General features: G+C 36.3%; 1 protein-coding gene across 1 annotated transcript; it reads right to left on the bottom strand.

Annotated features, from left to right (window-relative positions):
- Positions 1 to 474: 474 nt before the first annotated feature.
- Positions 475 to 27,958, bottom strand: LOC127538747 (putative ankyrin repeat domain-containing protein 19). The gene is made up of 7 exons (XM_051962492.1): positions 27,252 to 27,958; positions 9,572 to 9,686; positions 9,242 to 9,412; positions 7,628 to 7,734; positions 1,636 to 1,773; positions 1,420 to 1,564; positions 475 to 702 (listed from the first exon to the last, which is right to left on the bottom strand). The coding sequence occupies exons 1-7, from the start codon at positions 27,479 to 27,481 to the stop codon at positions 475 to 477; spliced, it is 1,134 nt and encodes a 377-aa protein (XP_051818452.1). The 5' UTR covers positions 27,482 to 27,958.
- Positions 27,959 to 27,961: the final 3 nt, after the last annotated feature.

Here is a 27,961-nt window from a genome sequence, read left to right as displayed (position 1 = left end):
AAAAGTTTTATGAACATTGAAAACATTTGAAAACATTTAAAATGCATTTTCAAAGGCTGGATAAGCAATTTACAGTTCCCCCCAAAAATGTTGTTCTGCTGTTTGATCTTTCTATATTCCATCATAAATAATATGCCTTATTTATTTTCCTCACATTTAAGAATAAGAAACAAAAAATATTGCCAAATATAATATCTTTAAAGTGTTAAAGAATTTTCATATGATTGGGTTAAACATATTTAGAAGAATATAGAAATCAGAAAATTGAGAATGTAGCCTAATTTTTTTTTTTTACAAAGCAGATAATAGTAACACAAACACTGTTTATCCAGTTTTATGGTAGTAGACTTACAAGGTTTACAATAATTTACCAAAAATTAACCACTTCCTATCCCTTTAAAATATAAAATGGAAATAGAAAAAAATAGAGAAGATATGAATTTCAAGATTGTTGCTCATTATTTTTTAAATTATTCATTTGAATTGGTTAGTTCTACCTTTTTTGTCCAAAGAAGATGTTCTCGAAACAAATTCAGGAACAACAGTAGCTTTCTCTGAACAGCTGATTTGGGGTGTACAGGGTTTATTACGCTCCATATGTTTTTCAATCTGTTTGACATAAACATCTCTAAAATAGAAAACAAAACATAATAGGTCTACATCAATCAAGATAAAAATCATATGCAAGAAGTTTTTATGTATCTAAATCTTAATCAAGATTATCACCAAATTTTTTTTTATTGCATTGATGGTCTGTAGAAAAAAAAAACAAAAAACAAAAAACAAAAACTAATCATTCAATGCAGATGCAATACACTTATCTTCGGAATCACAGTATTATACAATTGTAGTATTAGGTCATTAATTCTATTCTCTCTAGTTTGTCAATTAAATAACTGCATCCCATAAAGGTTACACTTGTCCAAGGTCATACAGGGGGTGAGAGGTATGATCTGTCCCCAGATTTCCTGACTCCAAATTGAGCATTCTGCAAACTCTCTGTGAATTCTAATATTGAACATTAATGTTTATGATTTTTTTTTTGGTTAGCATTCATGTGAAGGCATCCAAGACATAATGTCATTTTCCCTAAAACTAACTTTGGGTCTCTTACCAATGAGAGGGGTCAGCAAGAGATTAAAACAGAAACAAAAAACAAAAGATCTACTGTCTCTATAAATGTGCATTGTTATTATAATTATGATTAAATTATATAATTTTGCGATGATGAAATACTAAAACTGATATAAAACATTGCACAATCTTAAGAAAACTACAAAAATAGCAGCTATTTTCATTGTTACTTCTGAAAATTCTAATTTCCGATTATGTGACTCTACCTTGTATCTTTTCTCTTGCTCACTTCCTACTGAATTTTGATAACCTAAGTTTGCCATTTGATCAATTTCTTCTTAGCACCCTTAAGTATGAAACAGGTAGAGGTCTGTCTGCTAGAGGTTGCCCATTTTCCTGAAGCATGTGGCAGTTCTCAAGATGACTGGCGTTCACCAGGGTGTTTTCCAGACAATCATTATAATACGCAACTATGAAAGCCAGATTCACCCTCAAGTTCATGGAGGAAAAAATCTTTAGATGCACTTATATTAAGACAATTAGAATTATGTTAGCACTTACAGAGGATAATTATTGATCTTAGCATACTCCTCAGCTGTGTATCCCAGTGGATCTTTGATAGTGTGATCAGCATTATATTTAAGAAGAAGACTGACCATTTCTGTGGATCGCATACTGGCAGCAATCATAAGAGTTGTTCTAGAATAATAAAGAAATAATGTGTCTTTAAAAAATGTAATAGTAACATTTAATCATATTTTTCTGGATATACTTCAATAGCCAGTTATCTTATATTCGCTAGCATTAATACATATGTAGAACACAAACACACAGTAATATCCGGAAGTACTTTGATTGTTCAAGAAGCTTTGAAAACCACAAAGAAAGGTAGAAAATAAGGGATTTTCTTGTCCCCTTTCAATTTTAGTAAGGACTGTAAAATTGAAGGGTATATAAAAGGAAAAAAAGAGATCATGGCAATGTTTCTTGTGTGAAACAATTAAGGACTTTCAGCTGGTTTACTGGCCTTAAAAATAAAGTAAAGGTCCTTTGAAAATGATTAGAAATAATCTTAGCAACCCCATTCAATTCCTACTCCAATGTCCCATCATACTGCAGAGGTGACCATTGGTTGCCTAAAGCAAAACCAGAACAAGCTATTTTATGTTTTAACAAACTTTTCAAAGTCTCCAAACATGAACTTTCTTGTTTAAATACAAAATACTGTGAGTTAAGAAGAATTAATCATCCAAAAGCTAGCACCAAGTGATTGAAGAAGACCATTAATTCCCAAAGGCAGATTAAGATTCAGGTTGATTAGGAGCTGCACAAGTAAAAGGAATATCCATTTTGATGAAAACACAAATTTTCTAAAGTACTGTGCTTATTGTATGATGCTGGATGCTGGATGATGCATGGGCTTTTTGTCTCAGGTACTATGGAAGCAATATCAGTAATATCATGGGAAGGTTTGTTTGCTATCCTTTGACTACTTAGTGATAAGTGATAAACAGCTTGATCTGTTGAAGGTTCAGTTGGTGTCAAGAGAATCCTCACTGGGGAAATCATAGATTGTTTTTAAGATATTATTTTGAAGTATTAACAAAGTCTTTCTAGCAGGTAGAGATGTTTACTCATTTTAAACCTTTTTCTCTGATCCTAATTCTACAATATCAGAAGGAACCATGAAGTATGTTTTGGTAGGAATTAGAGAATTATGACAGGTATTGACATTGATGGAATCATAAATTCTGGTATCAGTTAATGTTATCATAGATCTAAAAAGATTAGGATTTTTTTTTTTCATAAGTTAACATTCAGTCCAGGCAATCAAGATAGTGAAGTAAACAATAAAGAATCTTGAAAGAAACATAACAGAAAAATAGGGAAAAGAAATAAGGGCTATAATAATACTGAAAATGTTGGATAAAAAAGCCAACAGGTTGGAAAAGAAAGCACAGAAAGTGATTGAAGAAAACAACTCCTTAAAAAATAAAATTAGGAAATGACGATTTTGGTGGGTGGAGGCAGGGGAGTGGAAAAGGAAGGGGAAGGAGAGACTTTTGGCATTGCTTTTGTAATGGTTTGCTCAGCTCAGATCTCTCTCTGTTAGCTGGCTTCCTGATCAGCAGAGAAGTTACACAAACGCCAAAGGTGGAGTGTACCCCAAAACGCCAGAGTTTAACAGGACCTGGCCACACCCACCCAGCACCAGGACTCAGCACTAGAGGAGTGCAGTTGCATAGCCGCATTGTGCAGCAAAGGGCTCTGCCCAGGGCAGTGACACTTCCACAGGCCAGCTGCTCTCTATATAGCTATAAATTCATTTACATCCTTTGACCTAACAATACCACTACTAGCTATGAATACAAAGAGAGATTTTTTTTTTTTAAGTAAAAGGACTTATAAGTACAAAAATATTTGTAGGAGCTCTTTTGTCAAGAGAAAAAATGAAAATCAAGGAGAAGCCCATCAATGGGAAATGGCTGAAAAAATTATGGTATGTGATTGTCATGGAATATTATTTTTTGTAAAATATTGGGCTTAGAAAAAACTGGAAAGCCCTCCATGAATTCAAGCAAAGTGAAAGGAAGTGTATACAAATTAATAGCAATATTTTGCGATGATCTATTTTAAATGACTGCTATTCTCAGCAGTATTTCTTCTTTTCTCCCTCTTCCTTTCTATCTCTCTCTGCTTTTCTCTCTCACCTTCTCTCTGTCCCTCCCTGTCTTTCTCTCTCACCTTCTCTCCATCCCTATCTGTCTTTCTTTCTTTTTAACTTTATTTTTCTTGAAGGCTTTTTTCTTTTTTATGATGGAAAATCTATGTTTTCTTTCTCAACATGATTTTGATGAAAATGTATGCATAACTTCACATGTGATTTCTTAAAGGGAGCTGTGGGAAGACTCCAAGGAGAGAATCTGGAGCTCAAACCTTTAGAAAACAAACGTAAAAAATTGTTTGAAATGTAACTGGAGAATAATTATAAATAAATGAAATTTTTTAAAAAAGAGATTATAGGAACTTATCACCAGGATAATACAAAATGACCAAGTGGTATTAATAACAGAATTACAAAGCTGACTCAATACCAGAAAAACTTCAGCATTATTGACTATTTCAACAACTAACAGAGATTATATGATTATCTCAACAGACAAAGAAAAAAGGCATTTGACAAAATGCATGCCCATTCCTATAAAAACAACAAGAGAGCATAGAAATAAATTGTCCTTAAAATGATAAATACCATCTATTGAAAACTGTCATCAAGCATTATATAGAATGGAAAAAGGTAAGAAACATTCCCAATAAGATTAGAGGTGATATGAAGTTGCCCCTTTTCACTACTACTATTTAATATTGTACTAGAAATGTTAATTTTATCATAGGGGAACAAAAAGAAATTGAAGGAATTAAAGTAGGTGATGAGAAAACAAAGCTCGCACTCTTTGCAAATGATATACTAGCAAGAATTAACAACTTTAGCAAAATTGTAGGATATAAAATAAATCCACATAAAAGAGAATGATAGCGATGAGCTAACATACCAAAATGTATGAGATGCAGCCAAAATAGTATTTAGGATAAAATCTGCTTCCCTAAATTCTTACATAAGGGAAATACAAAAAGAACAGATCAATGAATTGGGCATGAAACTGAAAACAAATACAAAACATATCAAAACAAAACAAAACCAAAAAACCTAGTAAGATAATGAATTTAAAAATCCCCAGCTGAGTATCAAATTGAAAATCCTCACAATCAAATGTGAGTTTCAAAATATTTAAATAAAGCAAAAACATATAAGGGGAGTATAGACTAATAAATCTAACAGCTGCTTTAATGAAAAAAGGATACAAGTCATTAGTTAATTTGATTTAAAAAAAAATCTTCATGTCCATTATCAAACAAACAAGAAAAGTAAAATTATCACCCAATGAAAATATTAAAACAATCATTAGGAAATATTTTGCCCAATTCTCTGCCAGTAAATCTTACCCTATGAGAAAAATCAATGAATATTTAAGAAAATATACATTACTGAGTTTAATAAATCAGGAAATTGGATGGCTGATTAAATAAGTGTATTTTAGAAGAAGAAATTTACCAAGCCATACTTCAACCCCTTAAGAAAAATAACCCACAGTGCCAGATGGGTTCACTCTGGAATTCTAATAAACATTCAGCGAAAACGTAATTCTAATACTATACAAATAATTTGGGAATAAAATTCCTTTTTATGGCACCAGTATGGTACTATACCTAAATCAGTAAGGCCTAGACAGAGAAAGAAAATTATAGATTCTTTTCCCAAAGGAATGGTGATGCAAAAACTTCAACTGAAATATAAGAACAAGCAGATTGCAGCAATGTATGACAAGGATTAGACACTATGGCTAGGTCGACTTTATACCAGGAATGCAAGTTTGGATCAATATTAGGGAAAATATCAATAGAATTGTCTATATCAAAAACAAAAGCAACAGAAATCATATGATTATCTCAAAAGATGCTTTAAAATGTTTCTCATAAAATACAGCACCCATTCCTATTAAAAACACTAGAGAGAATAAAAACAGCTGACATTCTTTAAAATGATAATGAGCATCTATGTAAAAACATCAACAAACAATATCTGTAATGGAGATCATCTCAAAAACTTCCCAGTAAAATCAGGGGTGAAGCCAGGATGTCCATTGTCACCACTATTTTTTGACATAGGACTACAAATGTTAGCTACAGCAATAAAAGAAGAAAAATAGAAGAAATTAGAACAGGCAATAAGGAAACAAAATGATCACTCTTTGCAGATTATGCATAATTGTATACTTAGAGAAACCTAAATCAACTAAAACTCTATATGAAATAATTAACAACTTTGGTAGAGTTGCAGATAAACCCACAGAAATCATTTGCATTTCTTTACATGATCAACAAAGCCCAGAAGCAAGAGGTAAAAACAAAAATTCCATTGCAAATAACTATAAACAATATAAAATTTTGGGAGTCTACTGCCAAAATAAACCCAGGAACTGACTGAGTATAATTACAAAACATTTTTGACACAAAAAATATTATATTGGCAGGTTTTACCCATGAGCAATTAATATTATTGTTCATGCATAGGACCGGGCAATATAATTAAAAATGATCATTTTACCTACAGTGATTTACTTCTTCAGCGCCATAGAAACCAACTATCAAAAAAATCATTTGATAGAGCTAGGAAAAACAAAACAAAACAAAACCAAAATCCTCTGCTAGAACAAAACATCAAGAATATCAAGGGCATAAATGAAAAGAAAATATCAAAGAAAGTAACCAGTAGGATGCTCTGTACAGAGTCCAAATAGAATAGATTGTATATGATGGAAAAGATTTCCAAACGCTTCTCTTTGGGACAACATATTATTGTGTCAAACCTCTGAACATGAAAAAGACCCATATTTAGTATAAAGAGATTGATCAAAGAATCCATATTGAAAAAGTAAAATTTTCAGATTCCGTGTAGTTTGCTGAACAGTTCCAACTAGTTGGTATAACTATATTTTTGTAGCTGTATTTAGACATATAGAATATTGGAAAAAGGAGATCTAATAGGATCTCATTTGAAAAACTACACAACACTTCTCTAATGATCACACTACCACAAAAGCTTATTTTATAAACACCAATATTTTCAGGAACAATATTTGACCACAGTAGATTTTTTAAAATCTAAAACACAAACACATGGTCTTTTACGAATCAAAACTGTAGAGAATCCCAAAAATCCATGGATGGATGTGTGTGTGTGTGTGTGTGTGTGTGTGTATATATATATATATATATATATATATATATATATATATATATATAGTGAATGTAAGTAGGTGATTTTGATGACTTTGATGGAGTAAGTGATGGTAAAGAAAAAATTGAAAAGAAAAAGAGGTAGGCTAATCTTGTATTGAAAATGAAAGCTTGCACTGCTTCTCAAGTATTAAAAGAAACAAGGAACGATTCAGTGTGTTTCCTGGATCCTTTATGACAAAAGTCCTGTGGGATGAGATTGGATGGAAGGATGAATATCTGAATCAGTGGCAAGAATACTCATAATGATAAGATCAAGGGTCCATCAAAGTATTTTATCAAATAATTCCTTTATTTGCATTTATCAATGTGCATATTTTTAAGAGAAATTGAAACATGGAACAGAAAATATATGCTACAATCCTCATGGGTGATATTAAGATTCTTAGAGAATCAACTGGATTATGAAAGTTCAAAACTTCTATGGGATAATCTCAACTAATTCAAAATCAATAAAGAAAACAGAAAATAATAATCACCAATAAACAATGGTTAATATGCCCACATGAACTGTTTTTTTTTTCTTGCAGAGTTATAGAGTTATAAATATATTTTCATAGATAATATGTGCTTTTTTCACCCCTTGGCAATGATATTTAATTTTAACTATTGTTGTTCACTAAGTGTTCCAAGATTTAAGTTGTTTTTATTCTTCTAGAAATGTTTTTATATTTTAAAACTTTTATTACTGTACCTTTTAGAGCCATCTAAGGCATTAACATTTGCTCCATTCTTTAGGAGAAATTCTGCCATATTACAGTTCTGTCTTCTAACTGCAAAAAAAAGTGGTGTAAGGCCTTCCTGCAAAGTTACAAGAAAGATGTTATATTAAGTAAGCATTCTATATTTACTGTAATTCAATTTATGACATTATATGAATTTGCTAAGGACATGATAAGAAAGCATGGAACAATGGAAGATTGGAGTGAGAAGACTAGAGCATAAATCTTATTTCTATTAGTTAATGCCTATGTCATCACAAAGCAAATTATTTTAGCTCTCTGGGCCATAAGTTTACTGGGCCAGTAAAATGATAAAATGAAATTAGATATCTTTTGGATTCGTTCTAGTTATTTATATGTAATTAGAAGATAAAAATTCAGAATTTATAAAAGACAGTTCATATAATTTCATGAGTATCATCCTTTCTTGCCAGATTATTGTCCAACTTATTTCCAAACTTATTTCCTCAAAACTCTATTAAGGTAAAGCTATATCCTGGCTGGGTTTGAAGTGGACTAGCTTTTTTTACCCATTCTCCTCAGATACAAACAAACTCAACAACAAAATAACAACAGCAAGTAAAACAAATTTAAAAAAAAATCTTTCCCTGAGTAAGTTAAACCTGGAAGAAAATCATTCACCTAGTATTTTCCTTCTCTTACCACTCTCCTAATATATTCTTTGTTTTTCCTCTTCAAAGTGGCAATGACAAAGAATTAAGCCTTCACTTAAAAAATCAGGAGTCTTTCAGCAGTTTTAGAAGGAAAAATGTGTAGTCGTTAGGATAAGGAAAACATGTATTTAATTTTTTTCCTGTGAAAATTCTGTCTCTGGGTAGTTAGATTTAGCAGGAACAAATTTCTAAAGGTTTTTCCTAAAAAATATGGCATTTCTTCATGACAAATTCCCATTGCAAAGTTCTAAATGTAGAAAAGCATTGTAGATAATGTTTGGTAGTACTACTGCATTCTGGGGAGCAGACCTAATATATCATGCAAAGAAGATCCTGGGGAGATGGATGTGATAGAATAGTCAGCAAACTAGTAACAAAATCAGTGAGACCTAGATTCAGGGCCTTCAGCTGACACTCATATGCTGACTGGGTGACCCTGCAGTACTCCAGGACTCTCTCTAACATTGGGTTTCTTAACTTTTTCTTTGTCATAGACTCTCTTTTTAGAATGTTTTTAAATGCCTAAAATACATAGAAAATAAACAAAACCAATTACATTGAAATAAGCATAAAAGCAATGTATTCTTTTCAAAGTTAATGAATCCCAGTGGAAGAATCCATACTGTAAGATTAAAACATAGAGCAAGCGCTGAGCTAAATTAGTGAAGGGAATTTCCTTCTTAGGAGTTCCACTCTGACTGAAACCTGTTCCAGTGTCATGGGTACTCTCCTCACCTTCCTCATCCCTCCATCCTATATTAGAAAATTCTGAAGACTAATGAACTTTGACTGCAGAATAACTTTAAATTATTTTCATTAAAAATGCTTTCATAAATAAATGAATTATAAAATATGTACATTGTACATTATTTTTTAGCTCTTAATCTATTATACAAGATTGTTAGTTTCTACCTTGTTTTTTGCTTCAATATCAGCTTTATAGTGAAGCAGTTTTGCTGCTAGGCCTATTCCCAGAAAAAAGGAAACATAGTGAAGAGCATTGTTGCTGCCATCCCCAATATTAGGGTCTGCACCATGTTGAAGCAAGATAGTTGCACAATCCTCCTCTTCACACTGTATTGCCTGTTTGCATAATAAATACAAAAAATAATAATGTGATGTAAAATGGAATATATTCAAACATAATTTGTGATATTTAAATAAGATATTTACTAACTTTTCTTAATCAAAGACAGAAATCCAAATCCATTTCAATGAACAGCATAGTTAACTAATGTGTACCTTCATGAAAGGTGTTCGACCGTCTCTGTCCAACAAATTCAGGTCACATTTTCTCTCTATTAAGAGAGACACAACAGCTGGATGTCCATTACAACAGGCCAGATGAAGACATGTTCTACAGAGATAAGAGAGCAATGTGATTGTTTGATAATATACTACAGCAATCAATATTGTACCATTGTTAGGATAATTTTGAATTGATCAATTAAATTAATAATGCATTATTCTTATGCCTAAATGGTAAATAATTTCCAAAATAAATGGCCACTAATGTTACCCAAATACATACATACAAAATACGCCTTAACTCTCATTGCTGGATAGGATACACAAAATATCGCTAAAGCAGGAGAAATATATCTAGCAGGTAGATGTAGATTTCACTACAGATTAGCAAGGAACTTTACTTAGGTTCTGACCTGGACTGCTTCACCTCTCCTGAGGTAATTTCCTGGCTCCTTGTCCTTTGGGATGACCCATACTAAAGCCAAGTAGAGCAGAGACCCTACTGGCATGGCCCACTGCGACCCAGAACTCATGAATTCAAGAGATCTGCCAGCCTCAGCTTCCCTGTAACTGGGAGTATAGGTGGGCTTCACTCTGCCTGCTAGTTAAGTCTAATAACTTTTCCCACTAAGCTATCCATCCATAACTACAAAATATTTAGTGAAGCAGTTGCCTCATCAAAATCCCTTATACATTTACATATTGTATCTTTGTACTAGCACATGTACACGCGTGTGCATTCTCTACCAACACTCACGGAAATGCAGCACTGTACAGTTAAAGTGGCTCTAGGTCACCACAGGCTATTCCAGCAAGGTAACCATTTTGGCACTTCTGCCATGGTGGAAAGGGTTTGCAGTAAGAGCCTGGTGTGTCTGTTGTCCTTGGAACAACCTATCTAAGATCATAAAGCTATTACCAGGTTGGTCAAAGGAGGATGAAATTTTTATTGATGATATATTTCAAAGTACATCTTTGTTGTTTAGTCATATCTCCTCATGTTGAGTTTTCTTGCTTCTAGTAGTTTGCCATTTCCTTGTCCAGCTCATTTTACATATAAGGAAACTGAGGCAAACAAGATTGACAGTCTTGCCCAAAGTCACATGGCTAGTATCTGATACCAGATTTGAACTCCACAAAGATGAATCTTCCTGACTCCAAGCCCAGCATTCTATCCATTGAAAAACCTCCTGCTGATCGCTGACCCTCGAAACCAAGTTATAAAGAGGTTGTATTATGTGTTGGTCGAGGACATATCCATAACAACGAAATCATGTATTACTGAAGGAACGAATGTTCACATAAATTTTCATTTTTTTCTTGTTTTTCAGAACTCCCTTTTTGCCTTTTCCTTCTGGCCTTCTTCCAGAGTGTCCAAGGAAGCCAGAAGGGAAGAGATTTCTTCCTTCCCCATCCTGCCAGCTGCAGTGGTGACATGCTTGGATGTATCTTGATAAGAAAGAAAACTATCATCTATTATGTGTCTACTATGTTCCAGAGACTGTGTTCAGCATTTTACAAATACTGCATCATTTGATCTTTGGGAAGTACTTGTTATCATCCTCGTACTTGAGGACACTTAGAAAGTGATAAACAGATTTGCTCAGGGTCACGTAATTAGAATGAATCCAGGTCTTTCTAGTAATTAGTATTTAGCAATAATACAAATTCTTAAGTCAGTAATGAAATAAAACAGAAAAACAACACATAAGACATTTGCATTTCTTAAAACATTAACTGCTAGTGATTTTCAAGTTTATTTAGAAAAGGGGGAGATGAAATGAAGCCTTTTATTATTGAGAACACGAAGGGAACTTTAAAAAAAATTGAGATTTGTTAATTCAGTTTACACTATTAATTTTATCTTTCTTAATCCAGATGTACTCCTTGTTTTACTCAAAAAAGGGATAAGCAAAATTGAAGGAAGACAGGATAAAGAATGATATTCCAGGGAAGGAGTTGGCAGAAAGGGGAATGGAATTTTTAAAAGGTGTTTCTATTTGTGAAATTGCTTAAGTAATGAGGAATGAGTATTGAAAGGAAGGAAGCAAAGCAGCAAAAAATTCTCATAATAGAGGAAAAGAGGATGAAAAAGAAAGGTGCTTGGTAAACCATCATGCTAACTAAGTGGCACCAGATTGAGAGGGCAATTTGGTTGGTGTGCATTTTAGGGGAGAGTATAACCATAAAAGTAAAGGGGAGAGGGGAAGAATCTGAGACAGTTTTCAATTAATTAACAAGCAGCTGATGGTTAGAAATTTAACGTTCTTCATTTTGAATGTGTCTCCACATTAAGTATAGTCAAACTTCAAACTGGTGGTTAATTAAATAATGACATTTCTGTTTAGGCTCATTTGGCATGATGTTTAGGCATCAGAGTAGAGAACTCTACTCAGTCATCTCTGATGACTACTGAACACATTTAAAAGTATCTCAACCTTGAAAAAGCGACTAACATTTACTTTGAATTGTCTTACTGTGTGGCTATAGGATTTTCATTTTTCTTTCATTTTAGAAAAAAACATTTTAAACCAAGAGTTACTTACAATCATTTCCATGATCATTACTATATTTAAATAAATTTTAATAACCACATCAAAAAACTATGCATACACAGATTTATTTTATCTGTTTATATATTCTGAAATTAATTCAACTGCAAATCCATTAGAAGAAGGTCAGTAAGGATAGTAAGTCAATTATGAAGGCCTTTGGCTCCAGTCATTTCAGGGAGCCAATACCTCTGTTGCTTTAATCTGTGGGGCTGTTCTCACTTATCCACTTATCCTACTGTGGCTTTGTAAATGTTAAGCCAGGTACATCGATGTATGGCTGTATGTGCAGAAGTACTGTGTCAATCCCTTATTTCTTGGCTTTTAGGATAAGGAAAAATATTAAGAAAAACATCAAAATATAGCCTTTTTTTATTTTGGAAGCTAATGAATGATTGATATTGGAAATGACATGAAAAAATAAGTTTAAATCAGGACAAGGCTCCACTATTTCTAAGAATACATTTAATTATTTGCATATTTTCACCAATTAAGAAACAATATAAAATTCAATTTGGACAAGTGAATAATGTACTTCCCACCAGCAAATTTCCAGACAGGATTCCACAGATTTTCATATTTAATAAACATAAAAGTCCTTTGAAAAATACATATGGAATTTTACTTCCCTATGTACATTTTTTGTGACTCATGGTAAAAGATTATCTTGCATATATTGTTTCATAAAATCAAGAGAGGCAGCACAGTATGGTGGACAGAAAACTATCCTGGAAGTTTGCAAGACCTACTAGGTCTTACATCTTACATACACTGGCTATGTAGGACCTCGGCAAATCAGTTAACCTCTTACTGACCAACACAATTTTCTAAAATTTAAAGTTGTAGAGAAGATACTGACCTGCAGAGAAGATACTGATCTGTAGTCAAGGGAATTCCCTCTTATCAATAAAAATACTTAAATAAGTCTACGTCCCATGAGAAACTCTTACACTTTTCGTTGGACAGCTATATGAGGTATACTGAGAGAGTAATGAAGCTGATTCTATAAGCTAAACGTGAAAAAAATCTTATGTTAGTCATAACTTCATCCTTGTTTTTTTCACCTCTCTTTATATGGAAATCATGTTCAAAATCTTAACTTTAAAATATAGATTAAAAAACCTATTTTCAAAAAATTAGGATTGGACTTCCAGCCAAGATGGCGGAGAGGAGCCACACAGATGTGTAAGCTCCGCGTTTTCTCTCAGAATCCATTTCATTCCAAGCCTCTGAATTAATACTTGACTGAAAAAAAAAAAAAAAACACAAATAGTTACCAAGAGAAGACAGCCTTGAAATTCGCCAGGAAAGGTCTGTTTTTGCTTGAGGGCGGGGGTGGTTTTAGATCGGGCACAGGCTGAGACCAGGCAGCTCACAGCCGAGCAGACCGGAGGGGGGTGGGGTGTGATCTCAGCCGTCTCTGAGGGGAGAGCTTTGCTACAGGATTGGATGCTTTGTCCTGGCAGCAAGTCAGTAGCCCAGCAGAGAAGCTAAAAACATGGGGGGGGAAGGGGAAGGAAAGAATACAACCCCAAACAGCTGGAGTCTTTCGGGACCTGGCCACCCCTCCCCCACAGTGTCTCAGTATGCTCTAAATATCTCAGAGCGCAGGCGCAGCACAGTCCTGCTAGTGCCTCGCTGCTGCCCCCGCAGTCTGTAGAGGAAGCTCGGTAACACCACCCAGCCCCTCCCTCCAAAAAAGCAGACTCCATTTAGGAGTATTCCTCAGCATAGATGAATCTCATAGAAGAAATTAAAAAGACTCTCACAAGACAGCTGGAAGAAAAATGGGGAAAGGAGAGAGAGGCTTGGCAAAAGAGTCTGGAGAAGTCATCCCACTTATTTAAAGACAGAGTGGATAAAGAAATCAAATCCTTGAAAAATAGGATTAGTGAACTGGAAACAAAAAATAGCTCTCTAAAAAATAAAATTGGTGAAATGGAAAAAAATTCCATAGAACAAAGGAACTCAATTGGACAATTAGAAAAAGATATTTAAAAAGTGAGTGAAGAAAATACTTCATTGAAAATCAGAATAGAAAAAAATGGAATTGAATGACTCGAGGAGACAAGCAGAATCAGTCAGGCAAATCCAAAAAAAAAAAAAAAAAATCAAACAATGGAAAAGAATGTGAAATACCTTCTGGGGAAAACAACAGACATGGGAAACAGATCCAGGAGAGACAATCTGAGAATTACTGGACTCCCAGAAAAGTATGATGAAAAAAAAGAGCCTGGACACTATTTTCCAGGAAATTATCAAAGAGAACTGCGCAGAAGTCATAGAAACAGAGGGTAAAATAGACATTGAAAGAATTCATCGTTCACCTACTGAAAGGGATCCTAAAATCAAAACACCAAGAAATATAGTGGCCAAATGCCAGAACCCTCAGATGAAGGAAAAAAATACTGCAAGTGGCTAGAAAAACCCAATTCAAGTATCGAGGAGCCACAATAAGGATCACCCAGGATCTAGCAGCATCCACATTAAAGGATCGAAGGGCCTGGAATATGATATTCCAAAAGGCTAAGGAACTTGGTATGCAACCAAAAATAACTTACCCAGCTAGAGTGAGCATCTTTTTTTCCAGGAAAGAAGATGGACATTCAACAAAGTAAGCGAATTTCACCTATTTTTGATGAAAAAGCCAGAATTTAACAAAAAGTTTGATCTAAAAATATAGAACTCGAGAGGAATCTAAAAAGGTAAAGATTAATCTTGGGAACTATATTTCGGCTATAAAGATGTATAAGTAATACATGTATACCTTGTTCTAGAAACTAGATGTGGAAAGGACATTGTACCAGAAAAAGGGTAAAGTGGGAGTACTACATCTCATGAAGAGGCAAAGGAAAACTATTATATCTGAGAGAAAGAATGGAGCGGGATGAATATAGTGGGTATCTTATGGCCTTCAGAATTGGCTTTAAGAGAAAAATTTTAGACATATTCAATCTATAGTGAAACTTCTCCCACCTCATTGAAAAGTGAGAAGGGAAAAGTGAAAAGGGAAGGAATAAGCTAAGTGGAAGGGAATACGGAAACTGGGAGGGAAAGGGGTAAGATGGGGGAGGAACTCTAAGGCGGGGGAGAGGGATACTAAAAAGGGAGGGCTGTGAGAAGCAAGTGGTGCTCACAAGCTTAATACTGGGAAGGGGGGTAAGGGGGAAAGAAGGTAGAAAAGCATAAACCAGGGTTAACAAGATGGCAAGTAATACAGAATTGGTCATTTTAACCATAAATGTGAACAGGGTAAACTCCCCCATAAAGAGGAAGTGATTAGCAGAATGGATTAAAAGCCAGAATCCTACAATATGTTGTTTACAGGAAACACACCTGAAGTGGGGAGATACATGCAGGTTAAAGGTAAAAGGTTGGAGCAAAATCTACTATGCTTCAGGTGAAGTCAAAAAAGCAGGGGTAGCCATCCTGATCAAGCTAAAGCAAAAATTGATCTAATTAAAAGAGATAAGGAAGGACACTATATCTTGCTAAAGGGTAGCATGGATAATGAAGCACTATCTATATTAAATATATATGCACCAAATGGTGTAGCATCTAAATTCTTAAAAGAGAAATTAAGAGAGCTGCAAGAAGAAATAGACAGCAAAACTATAATAGTGGGAGATCTCAACCTTGCACTTTCAGAATTAGATAAATCAAACCACAAAATAAATAAGAAAGAAGTCAAAGAGGTAAATAGAATACTAGAAAAAATAGATATGATAGATCTCTGGAGAAAATGTAATGGAGACAGAAAGGAGTACATTTTCTTTTCAGCAGTTCTTGGGACCTATACAAAAATTGACCATATATTGGGACATAAAAACCTCAAATTCAAATGCAGTAAGGCAGAAATAGTAAATGTATCCTTTTAAGACCACGATGTAATGAAAATTACATTCAACAAAAAGCCAGGGGAAAGTAGACCAAAAAATAATCGGAAACTAACTAATCTCATACTAAAGAATGATTGGGTGAAACAGCAAATCATAGACATAATTAATAACTTCACCCAAGAAAACGATAATAATGAGACATCATACCAAAATGTATGGGATGCAGCCAAAGCGGTAATAAGGGGCAATTTCATATCTCTAGAGGCCTATTTGCATAAAATAGAGAAAGGGAAGGTCAATGAATTGGGCTTGCAACTAAAAATGCTAGAAAAGGAACAAATTAAAAACCCCCAATCAAATACTAAACTTGAAATTCTAAAAATAAAAGGAGAAAACAATAAAATTGAAAGTAAAAAAAAAAAAAAAACTATTGAATTAATTAATAAAACTAAGAGTTGGTTCTATGAAAAAAACAACAAAATAGACAAACTCTTAGTAAATCTGATTTAAAAAAGGAAAGAGGAAAATCAAATTGTTAGTCTTAAAAATGAAAAGGGAGAACTCGCCACTAATGAAGAGGAAATTAGAGCAACAATTAGGAGTTACTTTGCCTAACTTTATGCCAATAAATTCGACAACTTAAATGAAATAAGAAGAATACCTCCAAAAATATAGCTTGCCCAAACTAACAGAGGAAGGAGTAAATATCCTAAACAGTCCCATCGCAGAAAAAGAAATAGAACAAACTATCAACAACTCCCTAAGAAAAAATCCCCAGGACCAGATGGATGTACACGTGAATTCTACCAAACATTTAAAGAACAATTCACTCCAATGCTAAGTAAACTATTTGAAAAATTAGGGATTGAACGAGTCCTACCAAACTCCTTTTATGATACAGACATGGCACTGATATCTAAACCAGGTAGGTTGAAAACAGAGAAAGAAAATTATATACCAAGCTCCCTAATGAATATTGATGCTAAAATCTTAAATAAAATATTAGCAAAAAGATTACAGAAAATCATCCCCAGGATAATACACTATGAACAAGTAGGATTTATACCAGGAATGCAGGGCTGGTTCAATATTAGGAAAACTATTAGCATAATTGACTATATCAATAACCAAACAAACAAAAACCATATGATCATCTTAATAGATGCAGAAAAAGCATTTGATAAAATACACCATCCATTCCTAATAAAAATAGTTATGTGAGCACAGGAATAAATAGACTTTTCCTTAAAATAGTCAGGAACATATATTTAAAACCGTCAGTAAGCATCAAATGCAATGGGGAAAAACTGGAAACTTTCCCAGTAAGATCTGGAGTGAAGCAAGGTTGCCCATTATCACCATTATTATTCAATATCGTATTAGAAACACTAGCCTCTACAATAAGAGTCAAGAAAGAGATTAAAGGAATTAGAGTAGGTAATGAGGAAACTAAACTATCACTCTTTGCAGATGATATAATGGTATACCTCGAGAACCCCAGAGATTCTACTAAAAAGCTATTAGAACTGTTGGAATCCTTACTAATTGCTAACTAATTAGAGTTGATCTAATCTTACAAGAAGATGTTTTGGCCAGAACCTGAAACAAGGTACTAGGTAGAACTAATCAAGACAAGGCTTGTGTTCCCACCTTTACTCATTGGAGTCCACAAGTATGCTAGCTTCACAAAGTAGACTTTCTACTTTCAGGGAGTCCACACCTCCCTTAAAGCTCATTGGGCCAAAGAGCACTATGGGAGAAAACCCATAATCCCATTCTCTCAGAAGAGGCAGATAAAAGGCCAGCGATGAGGGATCTATGGCAGAATACATTTTTTCCTCTTGGCTGGCTGATCGCGCTGGACTCGAGAGGAACGACTCTGGTGCAGAGAACACTTTGACGGATTTCAGTGGAGCTACGCGATCAGCCAGCCAAGAGGAAAAAATGTATTCTGCCATAGATCCCTCATCGCTGGCCTTTTATCTGCCTCTTCTGAGAGAATGGGATTATGGTTTTCTCCCATAGTGCTCTCTGGCCCAATGAGCTTTAAGGGAGGTGTGGACTCCCTTGAAGTTAGAAAGTCTACTTTGTGAAGCTAGCATACTTGTGGACTCCAATGAGTAAAGGTGGGAACACAAGCCTAGTCTTGATTAGTTCTACTTAGTACCTTGTTTCAGGTTCTGGCCAAAACATCTTCTTGTAAGATTAGATCAACTCTAATTAGTTAGCAGTTAGTAAGGATTCCAACATCTCCCCCTTTCTTTTGTTTTAAAACATAGGGGATTTCTGAGGGGGTACACATAAATCCATCAATGTGGGCCAGAACTTTGTAACAGATATACATGGTATACATAAATCCATCAATATGGGAGGCATTATACATAATTTACATGAGCACATAGCAATATAACACAGGCTAGTAGTAATGTAACAAATAACAAGAATCAATGTGAAAATTTACACATGTCCATAAGTCCTAGAAATAGTCCATAAGCAATCCATTGTCCATTAGTTCATGTGCCAGGAATCTAATAATTCCTGTAAGCTCTGAAGTACTGCAAAAAGTCTCATCAACAATTTTTCATCTCAGGGAACCCAATGATTCTTGCTGGTTTTTCAAGAACTAAAGCAGTTTCATCTTGTTTTAGGAAATCCAATGATTCCTGAAGATTTAAAAGTCTTTTTAACAGTCTCCTTGTCAGCTATGCTCTTTCAATGGTGATCACAATCAGCAACAGAACCACTCAATATTTCTTGGGTCTTCTCCTTTGTTTCAAGGGTCTGCTCCATCTTTCTGCGATGGACAAGGAGAATGCGGCTCGTAGGCACCCATCTGATTCCTTCTCCACCTGTAGAGATGCAAGCAAATCTTCTCCCCCAAGCAGTTAGCCTATCTGGTCCCTTCCATTCACCACTTTCTGGGTCTCTCCACATCACCTGGCGATTATCTAAAGATAGTGGAGCTGCTTGCACTGGACACTGCTCTTCTGGTGGGTTATAAAACCTGTCTGCTGGAGCCAGTGCATCTTTATCAAAGATTAAAAAATTAATGGTGTAGAGAACGAAATTTAGAAGTTCTCTAGGGTTACCCGTGGCTCCCCCTTTCTTTTGTTTTTGGAGGAGTGTCTTAATGTCTCTGTTTCTTCTTTCTACTATTGCTTGACCTTGAGGATTGAAGGGTATGCCAGTAGTGTGTAAAATCTTATACTGTGCACAAAAGTGTTCAAAATGTTTGGAGGTATATGCTGGTCCATTATCTGTTTTTATTTCTTGTGGCACACCCATAATTGCGAATGCTTGAATGAGGAATTCAGTGACCACTCGGGCTGTCTCTTTTGCTGCTGGTATGGCAAAAGTGAATCCTGAAAAGGTGTCTACCACAACGTGGATAAAAGACAGATGACCAAAAGATTTATAATGGGTCACATCCATTTGCCAGATTTCATTCATCTTCCCTGGAGGCAGTGTAGGAGCGTGGAAGGGAAGGCAAACTGTACAGCTTTTTACTATGCTCCTAGCTTCTTCTTTTGTAATCCCAAACTGTAAATGCAAAGCTCGAGCAGCCTGATGGTATTTAGAATGGGATTCCTGGGCCTCCTGAAATAAAGGCGTACTGGCCAACATAGTTAAAAGGCTATCTGCCTTTGAATTTCCATCAAAAATAGGACCTGGAAGTCCACTATGTGAATGGACATGCAGGATATAAATCTTTCCTGGATGCTTTCTCACTTGCTCTTGAAGTTCCTTAAAGAGCTGATATATATTAGAAGCTGCAAATTTTATTTGGGCTGTGGCAATTCTTTGTACCACACCTACTGAATAGGCTGAATCAGATATTATATTTATGTCGCCTGGGTAATAAGTGAGAGCTAGCATGATCGCATATAATTCGTTCTGCTGAGTGGACTGAAAAGGAGTTCTGACTACTCTTTTTACAGTTAGATCATGAGAGTATACAGCACAAATATTTTGTTTGGCTGCGTCTGTAAAAATGGTTGGTCCTTCAAGAGGAACCTTAGAAACCTTCTCCTCAAAAATCCATTGCCAATTATGCAGTAGTCTGGTTATCTTTAATGGAGATCCATGTGCAAAATTTGGAGCCATGGCCAATAAAATCTGCCACTCTGGGATGGTTTCACAGCATACATTAATTTGTGCATTTGTATAGAAGGTGTATATCTTGTCAGGTCTTGTCCCAGATAATTGTACTGCTTGCTTAATGGCCTTTAGGAGAATCCTAGCCACAAGCACTGGGTAAGGCGTAAGGCTTTGTTCTGGTTGTGCTGGGAGGTTCACCCACTCTATCACACTGTCTCCTTGATGAAGGACTGCTGTGGGTGCTTCTTTTGTAGCAAAAACTGATATTTCCAAGGGTTTTTGAGTTACTCTCTCAACTACATTAGATAAAGCCAGTTCAACTTCTCTCAAGGTCTCTTGAGCTTCTTTTGTAAGCCGGCGTGGTGAATTTAAAGCAGTGTCTCCCCTTAAAATGTCATATAGGGGTTGCAATTGATTGGTAGTTAAACCTAATACTGGACGCATCCATTGGATATCTCCTATTAATTTTTGGAAATCATTTAAGGTGTTCAACCTCTCTGTTCTTAAAGACAGTTTTTGTAGTGTAAGTGCCTTAGGATATATTTCATATCCTAAATATTGAAAAGGAGCATGCCTTTGAATTTTTTCTGTAGCGATATGAAGTTTGTAGTATCTTAGGGTTTCTATGGTTTTTTGTAGACATGCTTCTAGAATTTGTTCCTCAGGTGCACATCCCAATATATCATCCATATAATGTAATAGCATAACTTTTGGAAATGCTTTTCTTATTGGAGCAAGAGCAACAGCAACATACATTTGACACATAGTGGGGCTGTTCTTCATTCCCTGTGGCAAAACCGTCCATTCATATCTTTTATAAGGCTCAGCTAAATTGACACTGGGCACCGAAAAGGCAAATCTCTTCATATCCTCCTTATCCAGAGGAATGGAATAGAAACAATCCTTGATGTCTATAACCCAAAGAAGCCATTCTCTAGGAAGCTGAGTAGGAGAGGGAAGTCCAGGCTGAAGAGTTCCCATAGTTTCCATCTGTTCGTTCACTTTTCTTAAATCAGTGAGCATCCTCCATTTTCCCGATTTCTTTTTTACAATGAACACTGGTGAATTCCAAGGACTTAGAGAAGGTTGTAAATGCCCTTGTTCAAGCTGCTCCTGTACTATATCTAATAAGGCCTGAATTTTATCGCTACTTAAGGGCCACTGTTCTATCCACACTGGTGTATCAGTTTTCCATTGGATAGGAATAGGTGAAAGTGTTGGCAGGCCTTCAACAGCAGCCCTGCTTAAAAAACCGAAGTACTCATTTTTAAACCCAATTGTTGTAAAACGTCTCTTCCCCACAGATTGATGGGGATTTTTTCAACTATAAAAGGCGTAAAAACTCCTGTTTTGCCTTCAAAAGTCCATCTCATAGGGGCAGCACTAACTTCAGCTGCTATTGATCCTCCTACTCCAGACATATAGGTATCTGCTTTAATCTTTGGCCAGTGACTGGGCCAACTGGCACCTCTAATAACTGTACGATCCGCACCTGTGTCTACCAATCCTTCCAATGGTAGGCCATTTATACAGATAGTGAGCATAAGTCGGTCAGCCGTTACTGCTGCTGTCCAGTGAAATCCGTCAAAGTGTTCTCTGCACCAGAGTCGTTCCTCTCGAGTCCAGCGCGATCAGCCAGCCAAGAGGAAAAAATGTATTCTGCCATAGATCCCTCATTGCTGGCCTTTTATCTGCCTCTTCTGAGAGAATGGGATTATGGGTTTTCTCCCATAGTGCTCTCTGGCCCAATGAGCTTTAAGGGAGGTATGGACTCCCTGAAAGTAGAAAGTCTACTTTGTGAAGCTAGCATAATTGTGGACTCCAATGAGTAAAGGTGGGAACACAAGCCTAGTCTTGATTAGTTCTACTTAGTACCTTGTTTCAGGTTCTGGCCAAAACATCTTCTTGTAAGATTAGATCAACTCTAATTAGTTAGCAGTTAGTAAGGATTCCAACAAGAACTAATTCCTAATTTTAGCAAAGTAGCAGGATACAAAATAAATCCCTATAAATCCTCAGCATTTTTATACATCACCAACAAAATCCAACAACAAGAGATACAAAGAGAAATTCCATTCAAAATAATTGTTGATAGCATAAAATGTTTGGGAATCTATCTACCAAAGGAAAGTCAGGAATTAAATGAGCAAAATTACAAAAAAGGTTCCACACAAATAAAGTCAGACTTAAATAATTGGAAAAATATTAAGTGCTCTTGGATAGGCCAAGCAAATATAATAAAGATGACAATACTCCCTAAACGAATCTATTTATTTAGTGCTATACCAATCAGACTTCCAAGAAAATATTTTAATGATATAGAAAAAAAAAAAACAACAAAATTCATATGGAACAATAAAAAGTTGAGAATCTCAAGGGAATTAATGGAAAAAAAATCAAATGAAGGTGGCCTAGCTGTACCTGATCTAAAATTATATTATAAAGCAGCAGTCACCAAAACCATTTGCTATTGGCTAAGAAATTGATTAGTGGATCAGTGGAAAAGGTTAGGTTCACAAGACAGAATAGTCAACTCTAGCAATCTAGTGTTTGACAAACCCAAAGATCCTAACTTTTGGGATAAGAATTCATTATTTGATAAAAACTGCTGGGATAACTGGAAATGAATATGACAGAAATTAGGCATGGACCAACACTTAACACCATATATCAAGATAAGATCAAAATGGGTCCATGATCTAGGCATAAAGAATGAGATTATAAATAAATTAGAGGAACAGAGGATAGTCTGTCTCTCAGACTTGTGGAGGAGAAAGAAATTTGTGACCAAAGATGAACTAGAGACCATTATTGATCACAAAATAGAAAATTTTGATTATATCAAATTAAAAAGCCTTTGTACAAGCAAAACTAATGCAAACAAGATTAGAAGGGAAGCAACAAACTGGGAAAATATCTTCACAGTTAAAGGTTCTGATAAAGGCCTCATTTCCAAAATATATAGAGAACTGACTCAAATTTATAAGAAATCAAGCCATTCTCCAATTGATAAATGGTCAAAGGATATGAACAGACAATTTTCAGAGGATGAAATTGAAACTATTACCACTCATATGAAAGAGTGTTCCAAATCACTATTGATCAGAGAAATGCAAATTAAGACCATTCTGAGATACCACTACACACCTGTCAGATTGGCTAAGATGACAGGAAAAAATAATGATGAATGTTGGAGGGGATGCGGGAAAACTGGGACACTAATGCATTGTTGGTGGAGTTGTGAACGAATCCAACCATTCTGGAGAGCAATCTGGAATTATGCCCAAAAAGTTATAAAACTGTGCATACCCTTTGATCCAGCAGTGTTTCTCCTGGGCCTATACCCCAAAGAGATACTAAAGAAGGGAAAGGGACCTGTATGTGCCAACATGTTTGTGGCAGCCCTGTTTGTAGTGGCTAGAAACAGGAAATTGAATGGTTGCCCATCAGTTGGAAAATGGCTGAGTAAATTGTAGTATATGAATGTTATGGAATATTATTGTTCTGTAAGAAATGACCAGCAGGAGGAATACAGAGAGGCTTGGAGAGCCTTATATGAACTGATGCTAAGTGAAATGAGCAGAACCAGGAGATCATTATACACTTCAACAACGATATTGTATGAGGATGTATTCTGATGGAAGTGGATTTCTTTGACAAAGAGACCTAACTCAGTTTCAATTGATAAATGATGGACAGAAGCAGCTACAGAAGCAGCTACATCCAAAGAAAGAACACTGGGAAATGAATGTGAACTATTTGCATTTTTTGTTTTTCTTCCCGGGTTATTTCTACCTTCTGAATCCAATTCTCCCTGTGCAACAAGAGAACTGTTCGATTCTGCAAACATATGTTGTATCTAGGATATACTGCAACATATTTAACATATATAGGACTGCTTGCCATCTAGGGGAGGCGGTGGAGGGAGGGAGGGGAAAAATTGGAACAGAAGCGAGTGCAAGGGATAATGTTGTAAAAAAAATTACCCTGGAATGGGTTCTGTCAATAAAATATTATTATAAAATAAAATAAAATAAAATAATTAGGATTGTTAGATTGTAGGGGAAATACTTTTGGGAATTATTTGAAGAAAAGTAAATTGAATCCCTTTGAATATATGTCATAGATATAAAATAATTTGAGCAAGTTTTAGGTTGAGTTGCATTTTCTAAAATTACTAGTGTCTCCCTTCTGCTCTATACGACGTACAATGGAATGGCCTGTTGTGTCCAGTAGTTTGTTTGAGAGAGTAAACATGGAGTGAGCAGACACTGCCCATCCTAGCACAAGACACTTCTACTTCCAGACTCCAGGTATTTTTACTAGATTCCCCCTTCCCCCAATACTCTTCTCTTGCCCTACCCTGGCTAAAATGCTAACTTCTATGAGAAGTTTTTCCCAATCCCCCTTAAAACTGATGTCTTCCTCTGTTGATTATTCATTCCAGTTTATCCTTCATGCAGTATCGTGTTTGTACTTAGCTGTTTTCACGTTATCTTCTCCATTGAAACGTGAGTGCTCTGACAGCAGGGCCCGTCTTTGACCATTGTTTGTATTCCAAGATCTTAGCAGAGTGTCGGTTACATAGTAAACATTGAATAAGTCTTTGTCCACTGACCTTTCCTCCCACGTAGCACTCCATCTTCTGACACGAAGTAACTTTATTTGCTGTCTCCATGACTGGGATGCTCCACACTTCCACCTCCTGATATCAGCAAAAGTCTTGCCTTCTATCAGAAGCCTTTAGTCACCTCCTTTAGACCTAGTGCTGTCCCTCTGAGACTACTCCCACTTCAGCTTGTATCTAGTTTATACATAGATATTTGCACCCATGTGTTAGCTCACAATCTCTCCTTTCCAAAGCATTATACTTCAACATACAGGTTGTCACTCCCTCAAACATACTCACTTCACAGTTACTCAACTTCCTCATTTCATATGATCTACTTCTTCATCCTATCTCAGCCAGATAGATAGACCTCTGACCACCCACAAATACAGCGCTGCCATGCTTTCAAATCCTCACTTTCTCTTCTCTGATCACAATCTATTGTCATTCCATCTCTTCCTTTGCTTTGCAAACTTAAATTCTCTTTTTCAGCCAGACCATGATTTCTAATCCAAGGCCATCACTCCTGCATTAGCTACACTCTTCTCCTTTCTGCTTCTTGACTCCTTGGTGAACCATTCATAATGGCTGTTCAACTCTCCATTGTCTTCCCTTAATGGCTGTTCAACTCTCCATTGCCTTCCCTTGAATCTATTGCTCATGTATCATGTTGCCAACACTGTCCTTCTAAGGCTAAGCCTTTCTATGCATGTGTTGTCAATGAGGCTGGAGGAAATCATGCAACTGTGCTTACTAGGGCCACTGCAAACTTAGGTCACATGACCTCAATTAGGCTCTCACTGATCCAAGGCCATCCTTTCATATACTTCCCTAAACAATTCACTCTGCCCCTTATCCCAACAGCTCTTCCAAACCTTTTCATCCCTTCTCAAACTTCCCATAGTACACACTCTGCTGTACCTTTTCAGCTAAAAATCTTGGCTCATATTTACTGGGGAAAAAAAAATAAACCATTTCCTGAAATCTCCCTCTTTTCCCCTCCTTCTCATCTAATTCATCTATAAATGCCTCCTATGAATATTTTTTCCTTCACCTGCCTCACATGAAGAGGTAGCCCTTTCCTTGCCAATGAGAATGTTTCTACATATACAAGAGATAGCATTCCATCTTCCCTATCATTCCTCTTCTCACTTATCTTCAATCTTTCACTAGATCCTGGCTATTTCCCTGCTGCCTACAAACATGCCCATGTCTTCTCCCCCAATGCCCAAAGAAACTTTATTTGATCAATCCATCCCCACTATCATCCCACATCTCTCCAGTCTTTTGTAGCTAAACGCCATGAGAGGGGTCTTGACAAGAGGTGTCTCCATTTCCTCTCCTGTCATTTTCTTTTAAAATTCCTACTCTTTCTTCTAAATTCTTCACAGATGTTAATGGATCTCTTAATTGCCAAATCTAATTGTGTTTTCTCCATTCTCTTTTTGCCTCTCTGAAGCTTTTCAAACTGCAGCCTTTTTCTCCTTGATATTTCTTTCTCTCTAGGTTTTGGGATATTCCCTTTTCTCAACATTTTTTTGAAACACTACTCTCTCTTAGTTCTCTTCCCAAATATCAATTCATCTGCTTCTGAGGCTGCCTTTTTGATTAAATCCCTTACCTGACTGACCCCCTAGAATGTAGGAGCAACTCCTGCTCCCCCATTCCTTTGTATTTGCTGTTGTGATACCTCTGCCTGAGGTGGAAGTGTGGAGCATCCCGGTCATGGAGACAACAAGTAAAGTTATTTCGTGTCAGAAGATGGAGTGCTACGTGGGAGGAACGGTCAGTGGACAAATACTTATTCAATGTTTACTATGTAACCGACACTCTGCTAAGATCTTGGAATACAAACAATGGTCAAAGAAGGGCCCTGTTGTCAGAACACTCACGTTTCAATGGAGAAGATAACATGAAAACAGCTAAGTACAAGATCTTAATAAAAGCAGCAGTTGTCTGCCTTGAAATTTTTACTTTTCACATTCTGTGTCCGTATCGGGGCATTTAAGTGGCACAATGAATAAGACTGCTGGGCTTGGAGTCAGGAAGACATCTTCCTGAGTTCAAATCTGATGTCAACTACTTACAGTTGTGTGATCCTGGGCAGGTTGTTTAACCCTGTTTGCCTGCATTTCCTCATCTATCAAAATGAGCTGAAGAAGGAAATGACAAACCATTCCAGTAACTTTGCCAAGAAAATCCCTCACATAGCCTTAGGGAGTCGTTTTAGAAAAGTCAACATTTCAGCAGGAAAGATTCGTATTTGCTCCCACGTTGCTACTGATTAAGAATATGCTAGTTGGACCCTGGCTAAAAGCTAAAGGAAGGCGTTTCCAATTCATTAAAAATGGACAGGCAGGAGGAAGGTGGTGACACCAGCTTTTGGGACTTGCTATCCAATCTCTAGGAAGCAAAACCTGTCCCTAACCCTGTCCCAGGTGCTGAGGGGGTTTGATTTCCCGGGGATAAATGAGGGTGAGGAACAGGGACTCAAGTGGAGGGACTGGGGTAGGGGTCTTGGGCTCGTCGGGTGGGGCCTTCTCCTTCTCTCCTCCTCCCCCAACTTGTGCTCTTACCGCTTCTTTCTATCTACATCGTTTACACCGTTTTTTTTGATCAGCAGCAGATGCTGCACTTTGTCCACATCCCCTAACAATGCAGCGTGGTGGATCTCGCCAAGGTCCTTGCTCTGGATCACGTATCCTGGGACGTAGAAGGATTTTTGGACTCCAAAGTAATCCGGCAGCATCAGGTCGGGGAAAGGTGGAACTTGCTTTTTCTTGCCGAAATCAAAAATCTTCTTCATCCTGGAAGCAGGCTTTAGGGCTGGGAAGGAGAACTCACGGGGGAATTCTCTCCCGTCCCCTCAGCTTGTTCCGAGGCGGAGAATTAAAAGGGCAATTGAAGCAGAGATTAAAATGGGAATTAAAGGGGAAATTCAAGGGGAAATTGAAGGGGGGATTAAAATGGGAATTCAAGGGGAAATTCAAGGGAAAATTGAAGGGGGGATTAAAATGAGAATTAAAGGGGGGAATAAAGGGGAAATTAAGGGGGAATAAAAGAGGGAAATGTCAATAACCGGAGGCCAGAGGTTTAAGAAACCTGTGAGCCCGCAGCAGTTATAATTCAGCCCTAGAGCCGACTGCAACGCTGGCAACGGCAAGAGGGAAACTGAACTGCGCGTGCCTTTGTCAGGCTCTGGGCTCACGCGGATGCGATAGTCAAGTCACGCACTGGTCAGTGCTCGGGTGCTGGGTCCCTTAACTCTCAGCTCGAGGAATCTAGA

Source organism: Antechinus flavipes, chromosome 5 (assembly GCF_016432865.1).
Source record: "Antechinus flavipes isolate AdamAnt ecotype Samford, QLD, Australia chromosome 5, AdamAnt_v2, whole genome shotgun sequence".
Taxonomy (NCBI): Eukaryota; Metazoa; Chordata; class Mammalia; order Dasyuromorphia; family Dasyuridae; genus Antechinus; species Antechinus flavipes.
Note: the sequence above shows the minus strand (reverse complement) of the source record. Positions and strands in the feature narration are given on the sequence as shown.

What these genes read in the sequence shown, in the direction of transcription:
- LOC127538747 (XM_051962492.1), bottom strand. Translation starts at nt 27,481, where the DNA reads ATGAAGAAGATTTTTGATTTCGGCAAGAAAAAGCAAGTTCCACCTTTC. An exon ending in GATGTAGATAGAAAGAAGCG is followed by an intron (nt 9,687 to 27,251) that starts GTAAGAGCACAA and finishes TTATCTCTGTAG; the next exon opens with AACATGTCTTCATCTGGCCT. An exon ending in GCCTTAGATGGCTCTAAAAG is followed by an intron (nt 1,774 to 7,627) that starts GTACAGTAATAA and finishes TTATTATTCTAG; the next exon opens with AACAACTCTTATGATTGCTG.